Source organism: Megascapheus bottae, chromosome 15 (genome assembly GCF_031878675.1).
Source record: "Megascapheus bottae isolate mThoBot1 chromosome 15, mThoBot2.hap1, whole genome shotgun sequence".
Classification (NCBI taxonomy): Eukaryota; Metazoa; Chordata; class Mammalia; order Rodentia; family Geomyidae; genus Megascapheus; species Megascapheus bottae.
The window spans coordinates 36,422,198-36,434,246 of NC_143523.1; the positions used below are offsets into that span (position 1 = coordinate 36,422,198).

At 38.1% G+C, this 12,049-nt stretch overlaps 1 protein-coding gene across 4 annotated transcripts in view; it reads right to left on the reverse strand.

The window, feature by feature from the left end:
* Fam13c (family with sequence similarity 13 member C) overlaps positions 1 to 12,049 on the reverse strand; it is a 94,262-nt gene that overhangs the window by 59,962 nt on the left and 22,251 nt on the right. For all 4 annotated transcript variants that reach the window (XM_090346372.1, XM_090346371.1, XM_090346370.1 and 1 more), the window contains exon 4: positions 836 to 954. In XM_090346372.1, coding sequence (XP_090202498.1) covers positions 836 to 954 — 119 coding nt within the window. The remainder of the gene's footprint in view (positions 1 to 835; positions 955 to 12,049) is intronic.

Below are 12,049 nucleotides of genomic sequence, written 5' to 3' on the forward strand. Positions count from 1 at the left end.
TCATGCTCAGAGGCACAGCATTCCCTTCCCACTGAGGGTTCTGATTACACCATACACAAGATTTTATAAAGACAGCTGACACAACTCGCAGTTGAATCCTTCCTTCTGTTTATTTCCAGAAGAGATTTTCCATAGACAGCTGCCACACCAGGTTCCCATCAGAATGTCATGCCAACCTTTCTTCAATCAGCTTTCCACCCATGTCTTTACCCTGGGCCCAGGGACGATTTAAACAGGTCTAGTAGGCTAGAGAAAGCAGGCCTGAAGCCACTTAGGGAATCAGGGCCCTGGCCACCCTTTGGGTCAAAACAGAAGCCATTTGCCATTTGCAGACATTTATAGGCTCGAATTCTGGATCAGCCTTTTTTTTTGTCATGCACTACCAAGCAAGTGCCTTAATGTCTCTCAGCCCCAGGCTCCTCCACCTAATAAGACTATGAGTGATCAGTGGAGCACGTGGAGAAGATGAAGCGAGCCCACAGGAGAAAGGCAGCTCACTATTTATCTTTATCACAGTAGGACACAGAACCCCCTGTGCCATGGAATGAATGAAATCAGAACTTTTCTCCAAAGGCAGAACCCATCTTCAATCCACTCCCAGCCTTAAGGCTTATGCTCTTCAAGTCAAAAACAAAAGAAAGTAGGTCATTAGCATTTCTCTTCAAATGAGATGATTTAAGAAGTGTCTCTGATTGCAAGAAATGCCAACAACAATAACAACAACAACCAAAGATCAGAAAGCCCTGAATCTTATGGGAAATAGTAAGCACACAGGATGACTTTTCTAAGAAACAAAGACCAGGCACAGTGAAGCTTCTGGCAACAAAGAGCCCACCTTGGTTGAAGTCGTACTGCTTCTTGGCACCTGAAGGTGTTGTTTTGTGGACTCTCCTGAGCTGGTGTTCCCACTCTAACCTGGCACTCCGTCTGGCTGGGGACCACATGGTCTGTCTCCTGCAAGAACACAGAGTAGATGAGCTGTCAGCAGCAACCAGTGCCCCAGCATTCTGCAGCTACAGGTGGTCTCAGCGCAGCAACACCTAACATATTCTCCTGATTGTAGTGTAGAAAGGGAGCCTGCAACTTAAATATCACCTTTCTGTCCATCAGGATCTATAAGCTTACAGAGAAAAATCCCATGATGAAACATAGGTGATAGACACACAATGAGAATTTCGCAGATGCTAAAAATAATGTTATAGGAAGCAGTTTAAAGAAGATATATTGTAAATAGAATAGACAGTACAATATTGATAGCATAGGCTAATTTTTGCAAAACAAACATGTGCGTATTCATACATACACAGATTAGAATAAGTTGAGTCAAAAATCTTAACAATGATATCATGAAATTTAAGATAGTCTGTAAAGTAAGGAATAAGCCATTTAACAAATTCTGACTTCCAGGTGTGCTTGCCATCTCTTTACTGCCACATATGGAACAAATAAATGCAACTGGCTGCAAATGTCCCCAAATAAACCCCAGCACTGAGCATCCATGAGGCAATCTACTCAATAACATTGACAAATCTCCAGAATGTTAACCTCCGGAGTATAACACAAACACACCCAAGCTTACACTAATCTGGATTCAAAACAAAGTCATTCACGAAAATGAAAGATTTAGAGATAGCCAGCCAGAGTTACTCTGATCTTGGAGCTAAAACAAAGCTCTAATAACTTCTCCTTAGTGTAAAATTGTTTCTCTTTACCTGATCTATGAGATGCTAAAATGAAAATCCAAAAGCAGTTCAGCAAATCCACATGGCTACCATACAGAGTCAAAAGTATTTATGTAACACAGGGATTTGGGAGCTGTGCAATGTACTGTGGAAAAGATAAAGACTCGGCCTCTGAGAGGGGTATGGATTGAAGTTGGTACAATACCAATATGTCAAATGACATATTGGTAAGTCATTTTGTTAAAATGCCAGACTAACTTAATGATATGACAAATAACCTATATGTCATGCAGTCATGACTTGTGTCTAAAGCAAATACTGTATAAATAACATAAAAGAGACAGAATAGGAATGATGAAGAGTTGGGAAGAACTATGAATTAAGTATATTAAGAAACATTTTCAATTCTTCTAAACTTCCAACTTCAAGCAAGTAGAAATTACATATGGAAAGTTCCAGTAGTATGCATTAGCTTTCCAGATTTAGTAGCTGCTTGAGCAAAGTTCTATAGCTACCTACTGACCAAGTTTCCCCACGCAATGGTTTTCAAATAAGACAGTTGAGTTTACTACATGCTTGAATCTGTTTTCTTGACTTTAAAATGGGGATAAGACATCAAGTCTCATAAGGCTGTTAAACAATATGCTCTTGGAACCTCTTTTAGTACTTTCAGTGAGAAATAATTGATAATTATAATATTCCTATTACAAAAATTCATTTAAATTTTGATTCTGAAATTAGCACTATGGAAATCTCAGGAGAACTAACCCTAAGGATCTTTTTTCAGCAAAAGAAAACCTATTTTGTTGAGAAATCTTTATCTTAGGTCTCTTTACTAACATGAATATTTTAAACATATTTGAAGCCTTAATATGAATATGCCTCAAGAAATATCCCTTCTTAATCTCTAAATACTTTAAATTCCCAAATTTTCATTTCCTGAAAAGTTTTTCTTTGGAGGTAAAATGAGCTTTTTCCCCCCAAATACAGAATTTTATTTAATTTTTTTTCAATTGCCAACAGGTTTAGAAGAGTTGGGCTGTATGCTGCTGGACTCTTAGCTCTTTAGAGATCTGTGAGAGGGACTCTGGTGAAAGTGTTTCTTTGATGTACTCTAGTGGTCTATCTCAAAACATTGAAAGAGACTGTGAGGAATACTTGAGAATAGCTGACAATCAAGTCATGGAAATGGAGGAAGGAAAAGTAAGGGCTCTAGTCTGAATATTGACCAGCATGGCAGTTTCTAGTGTGAAATAATATGTATGCTATTAGTAATTGGCTGCCCTTTCCAACTCTAAAAAGTTAAATCATGCCCCAAATTCTAATTTCCAATCCCCCCAATCTCAGATCAGAAATTCAAAGGTAGCCTTTTTCAGATAATACCAAATGGGCTCTTTCTTTAAAACTCACAATAAGCCTGGAAAATCTTTTCTTTATAAGAAAAATGAATATTTTTCTACATTGTTTATTTTATTTCTTTATCTCTTAAAGAAAATAATTTGTATGGGCCTACAGCCCCAACAAAGCTCCACAGGGGAATCAATAAGCCTGCGATGGTTCTAAAGTACAGCTCTAAGTCTTCTGGATGAGGACCCTGACATAATGGATCAGAAATAAGACTTCCTCTCTGCGTCCTAAGTTCCTGACCCATAGAAGCCATGATAGGTGCTAAGTAATTATTATTACTTAGGTTTGGGGTTAGTGGTTACAGCCATACAAAAGTAAAACTACTTAAACACAAGAAAGTAACAGCTTTCCAGTATGGCAGTTCCTCAAAAGACTAAACATAGAGCTCCCCTATGACCCAGCAATTCCACTACTTGGCATTTACCCAATCATCCAGAAACAAGGACATACTAAATCCACCAGCACAACAATGTTCACTGCAGCACTATTTACCATAGCAAAGATATGGAACCAACCTAGATGTCCCTCAGTTGATGAGTGGATCAACAAGATGTGGTATTTGTACACAATGGAATTCTATGCTGCTGTCAGAAAGAATGACATTGCCCCATTTGTAAGGAAATGGAAAGACTTAGAAAAAATCATATTAAGTGAAGTAAGCCAGACTCAAAGGAACTTAGGCTCAATGGTTTTCCTCATTTGTCATAATCAGTAGAAACCTTGGGCTCTCCTAGCAGAGATTTGCAATAGAGCAAAACCTTGATACAAAAGGCCATATAGTAGGTCGCTGAATGAAAGAATCTCTAGGATATAGAAACATAAGCCATATAATGAATGATTGTTGTTCTTAAGGTACTCAGTTATCTCTCATCTCTTTTGCTATCCCTTGGTTATCTCATATTGTTACAGTATCTCACTTTGTTACCTGATATATTGGATATATTTGTATTTGGTTATTTGAAATTGGATAGTGAATGGGGGAAACTAAGATGAGCGGTGGGGGTAGGGGGGAGGGAAATGGGGACCAAGACATGTGAAAGGGTATCAATGTGTGGGAATTAATTCACCATCTATCTGGCAAATATCATGTAACCCTTCTATTAATTACAATAAAAATATATGAAAAAAAGAAAATAACAGCTTTCTAGGAGAAAACATTAAATGCATTCAACAATTGTAAGCTACATTTGGATCTAAAAAGATGTGTGAATGATGCCATTCCTGGTAGAACCTGAAGGGTGAATGACAAGAAGACTTATCAGAGAGAGAAACTCAGAATCAAATTAAAACAAAGATGCAAGCTTTGATCAATTGGTTCTCCTCAATGACAAAAATGTAATGAGGAAAAATGAGAGATGACTTACTTAGGTCAGAAAGATGATCTTTCATGCAAGAGAGGCTTTCCTGAAAATCAAAACATTGGGGACATTTATATACATTAAGTCTATGCTCATGTCTAAAGGGTCTTGTGAACAGATGCAGCAGCAAACCCAAGTTTACTAGAGAACTGCCAGCTAGCCCATGCAAAGTAGCACAAACAGTCATAGGTAACAAAACGTTAACAATTGAGCTTGATAGTGCTCAAGTGTAAAATCCACAGAAAATATGGTTTTTCAGTGGTGGTGGTTTTTGTTTCTCTTGTATTGTATGTGGATATAGTATTGAAATGAATGAAATACATGAAGAAACTAAAGTTTCATTTTCTTATGCTTAGATGCGTGGAGAAAGGAGAAGGATTTACCAGATGAGAGAGATGTGCTTGCTCTGACCTTTGAACCACACTGACACTCCTTGAGCTACTGGGGTTTCCTAGACTTGAATCTCGTAACTCTTAACTTTCAGGAATTGATCATCTTGGCGGCTTTATGAGCTTGCTAGTTTTCTGACTATATTTATTCATCATCATGGTATCCTTTCAAGTGTTGTATTCTGCTTTCCTCATTCCTTTCCTCAGGTAGCTTGCACTCTATAAATGGTGATGCACAGTGGTGCTAGTGGAGAGTGACACAGACCAATAACTGGCAATTATAGTATATAGTATGGTATGATCGGGGTACAGTGGAATAAAACACACAGGAATGACACTAAGCCCAGTTCTTGGGAAAAGTACTATCAAAGTGGCTGAAGGGATGGAGACATATCAACTGGAAGAGCCAGAGAAATGGGGAGAAAGAATGCTCCAAGAAAACTTCTTTTAATGTAAGAACATGGTGTGTTCAAGGAATTTGAAGTGGACACGAGGACCAATAAGGTAAACAGGGCAGATGACAGGAAGCACAAACTTTGTAAATATGAAGCCTGCTAAATCTTGAGACATTCGGGGGCTTTGTTCTGAAGTCAACACCAAGTTTCTGAATAATGTTTGGGTTTGCACAGAATCCAAATCATTTCAAGTTTGTGTGGCAAAAGGAAAAGAAGGTGGGGTGAAAGAATGGAGGATAGTTAGATAATTACAGTACCCTGAATAAGAGGGCACTTGGATTACCCAAGTCCATATGGAAAAAAAAATAATTGGTTTGAAAGATAAAATAAAAGTTGGTGGGGGGAGAAAATGTGTGTCGTGATTGACAGCATGTGATTAAAGAAAAAAGAGGAAGGACAGTAGATAATGATACATCTCTTAGTTTGGTAAATGGGATGAACTTATTGTTGCTTCCTGAGGCAGAGGTAAGACATAAAGTAGAGGGACAGTTGAGTCTGACTGAAGTACCCACAAGGCATCTAATTGGCAATTATAAGTAGATAAGCCGGCATCTCAGAGGTAAACTGGAAGGTGGGCTTACATATTGAGGAATGAGTATGAGAGAGAGAAAAACCACAGTGGGATAAGACTAGTCAGAATGTTCAGAGTGGGAATAGAAAACCTGAGAGAATGCCCAGGAGAAACCTCTGACAAATCCCAGCATGTATGGGATGCATAATGTGCTGTTATATTAAAAATAAGACTATAAAAATATTCCTAGGATTTAGTATGTCCTCCTTTCTGGATGATTGGGTAAATGCCAAGTAGTGGAATTGCTGACCATAGGGGAACTCTATGTTTAGTCTTTTGAGGAACTGCCATACTGCTTTCCATAGTGGTTGAACGAGTTTTCACTCCCACCAACAGCGTAGTAGTGATCCCTCCTGGCCACATCCCCACCAACATTTGCTGTTATTAGATTTCTTGATCCTGGCCATTCTAACTGGAGTGAAGTAGAATCTTAGAATTGTTTTGATTTGCATTTCTTTTATGGCCAGAGATGTTGAGCATTTCTTCAACAATGTTCATTGCAGCACTATTTACCATAGCAAAGATATGGAACCAACCCAGATGTTCCTCAGTTGATCAGTGGATCAACAACATGTGGTATTTATATACAATGGAATTCTATACTGCTTTCAGAAAGAATTTCATCACCCCATTTGTAAGGAAATGGAAAGACTTAGAAAAAAATCATATTAAGTGAAGCAAGCCAGACTCAAAGGAACATAGGCTTAATGGTTTCCCACATTTGTCATAATCAGTAGGAACCTTGGGCTCTCCTAACAGAGATTTATAATAGAGCAAAACCTAGATACATAGGCCATATAGTATGACACTAAATGAATGGACCTCCAGGATATAGAAACAAAAGCCATATTAGTGAGTGATTGTTGTCCTTAATGTACTATGTTATCTCTCCTTTCTTTTTCTGTCCCTTGGTTAGCTCATACTGTTACAGCATTTTACCTTGTTATCTGATATATTGTATGTATGCATATTTGGTTATTTGAAATCGGATAGGGAAGGGAGGAAAACAAGATGAGGGGCGGGGGTAGGAGAAGGGAAATGGGGACCAAGACATGAGAAATGGTATCAATGTATGTGAAGTAATGCACTTTCTATCTGGTGGATATAATGTAACCTTTCTATTAAATACAATAAAAATATATGAAAAAAATTCCTAGGAATATCCCTTAGAGAAAGACAGAAAGGTAGACCAAAGGTGTGTGTGTGTGTGTGTGTGTGTGTGTGTGTGTGTTTGTGTGTGTGTGTGTGCAAAAGAGAAAGAATGTGGGAAGAGAGAAAAATAGGTGAAGGGGATATAGATATAGGTATAACAATGTACTTACATTTTTATGGAGAATTCATTGATTTATCAATTACTCAGGTGCTTAAATTGTTTTATAAGTATGTGTTACTTTTACAATTCAAATTAAAAGTATTTACTTTTTTAGTCAAGTAAAACAATGCATGCAGGAGACTGAGGCAGAAGATCATAAATTCAAGGTTGTATAGAAAGATTATATCCCAAAACAAAAATTAAGAAAACAAACAACAAAGATTTTAGAAGTTAAGAGACAGGCAAATGGGAGATACTCAAAAATGGTTATGGGAAGTCAAAACAATGTTAGGTTATCATGAGGATTCAAGAACAAAGGTTATTTCCTGAACCTTTGTCTCACATTTCAGTAGAATGCTAGATAATTTAATCCCATAATGCAAGTTAAAAAAAAGCAGATATTAGTAAAAGTACACTCAATACTATAATTTCTGTCTTAAGATACTACAAATAATGTTTTGAAAGACAAGGTTTATTTTTAGTCTTTCATACTTTTTAAAATGTAGTTGATTTTCATAAGCAAGGAATCAAAACTCTTTTAGCTGAAAAAGCAAATGGTTTTTTGATATGAAATCTCTACCTTGCCATTTGGGGATAATTATTAAACTTAGTTATTATTTACTTTTAAAGATCTCTTGAATTTCATTTCACAAGTTCTTTTTTTAATTAAGTTTAGAAAGAATCAAATTATTCTATTCACAAAGCATTCAAGAGAAAAATTCACAAAAAGACCCATTAGTCAAGCTTCCCCATTAAGACCAAGGAAACTCCAGGGAGTCTAGGAATCAGAAAAAACTTCTGCAATCCAGGTCAAGGGGCAGGAAATTCCAATTCTACTTATGGATAAAATCTATGGTTCTGTGGTGGTTACTTATTCAAATATTTTCTGAATGCTTCCTGCTCTGTCAGGGATAATTATAGCTTAGACTACAGTAGCAAGTGAAGCAGATAAAACAGGAATCAACAACCCTCCCTCCTGCAACCACATACAAAAACCCTAGGTTTTTGTACAATCTGGGTAATTTATCCATCTTTCCTAACTTTTATAAAGAATAATGAACCTAAGAGCACCGGGAAATACAAAATATCTCGTAAGGAGAATCTGCATCATTCCTCTATTCACATTCTTTGCTTCTCAATGCAGTTTGCTTATTTACACAAGTGTGTCTCTTTCCCATCATATTCATTTTCTCACAGGTCCTAGACAGTCTACCTCACTCCCCACCATCACCCATGACTTGAGGCCATATCAGTCTGTGTTTGTCCACCAAGACTCTCTTCTAATGAGATATTTGATTCTGTAGTGTTTAATTCTGTGCTGCCTCATTGTATAGAATAAGCAGTATGTGAGTGATGGGAGTATATCTATACTAAAAAATGTGCTGTCTAAAGCAGAATTCCGTCCTGCATTTCTTTCACACTCTCAAGAGTGCTTCAACACTATGCAAAACATTTGACAATTCAGTCCATCCCAAGATGTTCACCATTGTCATTTATGCATTTGGGAAACATATCTGCCCCCTCTCTCCCTGTCCATCTCTCTCTCTCTCTCTCTCTCCTCTCTCTCTCTCTCTCCTCGCTCTCTCTCTCTCTCTCTCTCTCTCTCTCTCTCTCTCTCTCTCTCTCTCTCTCTCTCTCTCTCTCTCCCCATCTCTCTGTCTGTCTATCTCTCTCTGTCTCTCTGTCTCTGTTTCTCTGTCTCTCTGTCTGACTCTCTGTCTCTCTCTGTCTGTCTGTCTCTCTCTCTGTTTCTCTCTCTCTCTCTCCCTCTCTCAGTCATACACACACATACACACACACACACACACACACACACACACACACACACACGTTCTATGACATTAAAAACTCAAAATATTGGGGCACATTTAAAGGAAAGGCTATTGAAATATTTCTGGAAATTGGAACTACTGATCGTTTTCACTTACTCTGTAACTGGAATAAAACTAGGGAAATTTGGCCTAAGGAAGGGCCTTCAGCAGCTGTTTTCCTGAATAAATAAGAAACTGCCAAACAGTAACAGTCATCTGCATTGGCAGGATATAAACTTTTCAGACAGCATTCGCATCCATTAGCATAACTTCTCAATTATGTTTTGCAATGAGAGCATTTAGGTATGTGGAAAGTATCAGCTTTGAATGCTGCTTCTGTGTATGTTATTATTATGCCTGTTTTTCACAGATGATGGTCATGTAAAATTTAAGCCAGATATTTTTCTTAGAATTTCAGTCTAACAGCTTTAGATGTTCTTACATAACACTGAACTCCATCCAAATGCTGAACAAAACAAGACATTAGGCAAGGATATCTCACAGCTCTCAACCCTGGGCTATAAACAAGTTCCTGTATCAAGGGACATGTTTTTCTTCCTTCCTTCCCATTGAACTCGCCATCGAGGATTTTAAGGCAAGCCTTACTGTTGTCACAAACATAGAATGGTTCCCATAAAATAAAGGCATGCCATTTAAACGATTTGGGGATGCATTTGATCGTCCTGACTTCACAAGACATGCTAAGTTTCCTTTGTTTCTCTCTTCTGAGTGAGTTACAGAAGATCCAGGAAGAAAGAGGGAAAATAATATTATCTCAGAAATCAGAAAGGCTTAGATAGATTCCAGTTTTACTATACAGGGATCATCTCTCATCTTTGCCAAAGCTGCACAAACAGCTCTGAGTCTGATCTTCCAATAAAAGTCACTAGAACCATTTATCTCTCCGTCTTCTACCAGACTGCTAGTTGTTCATTGACTGTTCAACAAAAGGGTACATATGTAGAGGCTTGGGAGGGGCTATGGACTTTTAAAGGGTGGAGACTCCTGGGAAACTCTCAGTCACTAAGTGCATGTCCCCAAAAGGAATTGTGGAGCCACATCTGCTCTTTCTCTGCTCTGCCTTAAGGTATAACAGTGTTCTCCTATATGTGCTCTAGTTATGACATGCCAACATCCACTGACATTACCACGGGTCAGAATTATCCGTGTCCTTCAGCCTCAGTTTGGGACTTTCAATTTCCAAAATGAAGGCCTAAATAAACCTCTCTTTGCTTCAAAATTTAGCCTGTGTCCAATATTTTGTTACAATTATAGAATACTAATGCAGACACTTTAGCCACAAGTAGAAGATCTAGAGCTTTTACTTTGAAGGAGCTTTCCTTTTATATCACAGGATCAGATGATGTATTTGAATAGAACTGAACATTCCAAGTTTAAAAAAAAAACTTGAAAAAATACTAGGAAAATACTAGGAAAGATTTCCAAAGGACCTATTAGATCAGAATATTAACAATTCATTGTAAGTAACTTTTTACTTGAAAACCAAGCAGTTATCTGGAAGAAAAAGAACTTAGCACCCAGAATGATATTTGGAGCTGGGCTGAAAATAGAAGCAACCACATCTCAAACTAAAGGGCTACATAACCCATGCTCCAAACAAATTCCCATGAAACTTTGTTGATACAGAAGCCCAGAGGGAGACCAGATTCTACCAAATAAATGACATTGAGAATCACTAATGAAAGCCACCAGGAGACGTTCTGAAATGAGGTCACATCATTCCCGTGAGTGAACGCACCTATCAGTGCAGGCTGTGAAGGTGAGGAGATGCTTCACACGGATGCATGCTGCAGTAAAGACTCCCCAAGGGTCAGTCTCACAGGAATCACCTCCCCAGTGTCACATGAGACACTGAGGAACTATCTATTGGGTTATTAATATGCCATAATTCCCTAGGACATCAAATTTAATTTGAGAGGTCCCCCCACTCCATTAAAACATATATTGTTAAACTCCATCATTCTCAATGACCCATATGTACCAGTTAGGGCTCCTAGCTTCTAATGAGAACAAACTAAATAACTTAAGTGAATAACTTTATTGGGAAACTTATGAAGTATGAAAGAACTAGCCTTGTACTTAGAACTAAACCAACCCAGACACTTCTGTTATGCAGGAGCACACTTTTTCCATGCTACTAATCCAAAGATGGTCCTGTTATTATTTTATTTATTTCTTTAAGAGTTTCTCAAGCTATTATGACATTAGTTGTATGGATCACCCTGATTTCAATGATAGTAAAATATTGGGAATGTATGAGCCTAGGATGGAGGAAAAAGTTAATTCTGCAGTATGCAATGCTCACAACACACACTAGCCAGTGAGTGTACATCGCCATCAGTGCACATAGCTTGATATCATTTCTTGCAGCATCAGCTCCCATCCCTGGAGCTAGCACTTTGGACTATATGATCTCCAGATGCAGCAGCTGCATCTGATAAGCAGGGCCCAGGTTGTCCCTGTGTCTTACTTGATAGGAGGCATGAAGAAGACTTAGCAGCTTCCACAGTGGGAAAACAAAAGAAAAGAAAAAAGGACTCTGCTTTTTATTCCCCTGCCTATAAATTCTGTAAGCATAAAATGGAGCTGAGGTGGTCGTCAGGCAAAGCAGAATGACAAATACCCTTGACAGAGAAAGTTCAAAGGAATTCCCTCTTATGTAAATTCCGACTCATCGGCTACAAAAACCTAGAAAACATATTTTGAAAAGAACCATAACAAGGAATTTTCTCTGGATTGACTCCAAGGCCCTCGCAATCAAGCCACTGCAACTGTTCCAATCCAGCTTCCTTACAACATCCTTTCCACATCTCAAAGTCTAGGCATGACAAATTGGGTGGTAGCTTTGGATTGCAGTTATTCCTGTGTCTTCATTTACAGTGTACTCCCTGCACTTTGGAAAACTCCCTTCCTGCCATTTTCTCTTCTTACATAACTCTCATTGCACAACTTGGATCAAAAAATCACCTTCTCTTGTGTAAACATTTCCGCCTAACCCCATCTCTATGAGCCTTTATCATTGAAGGAAGCTTCCATTTTAATG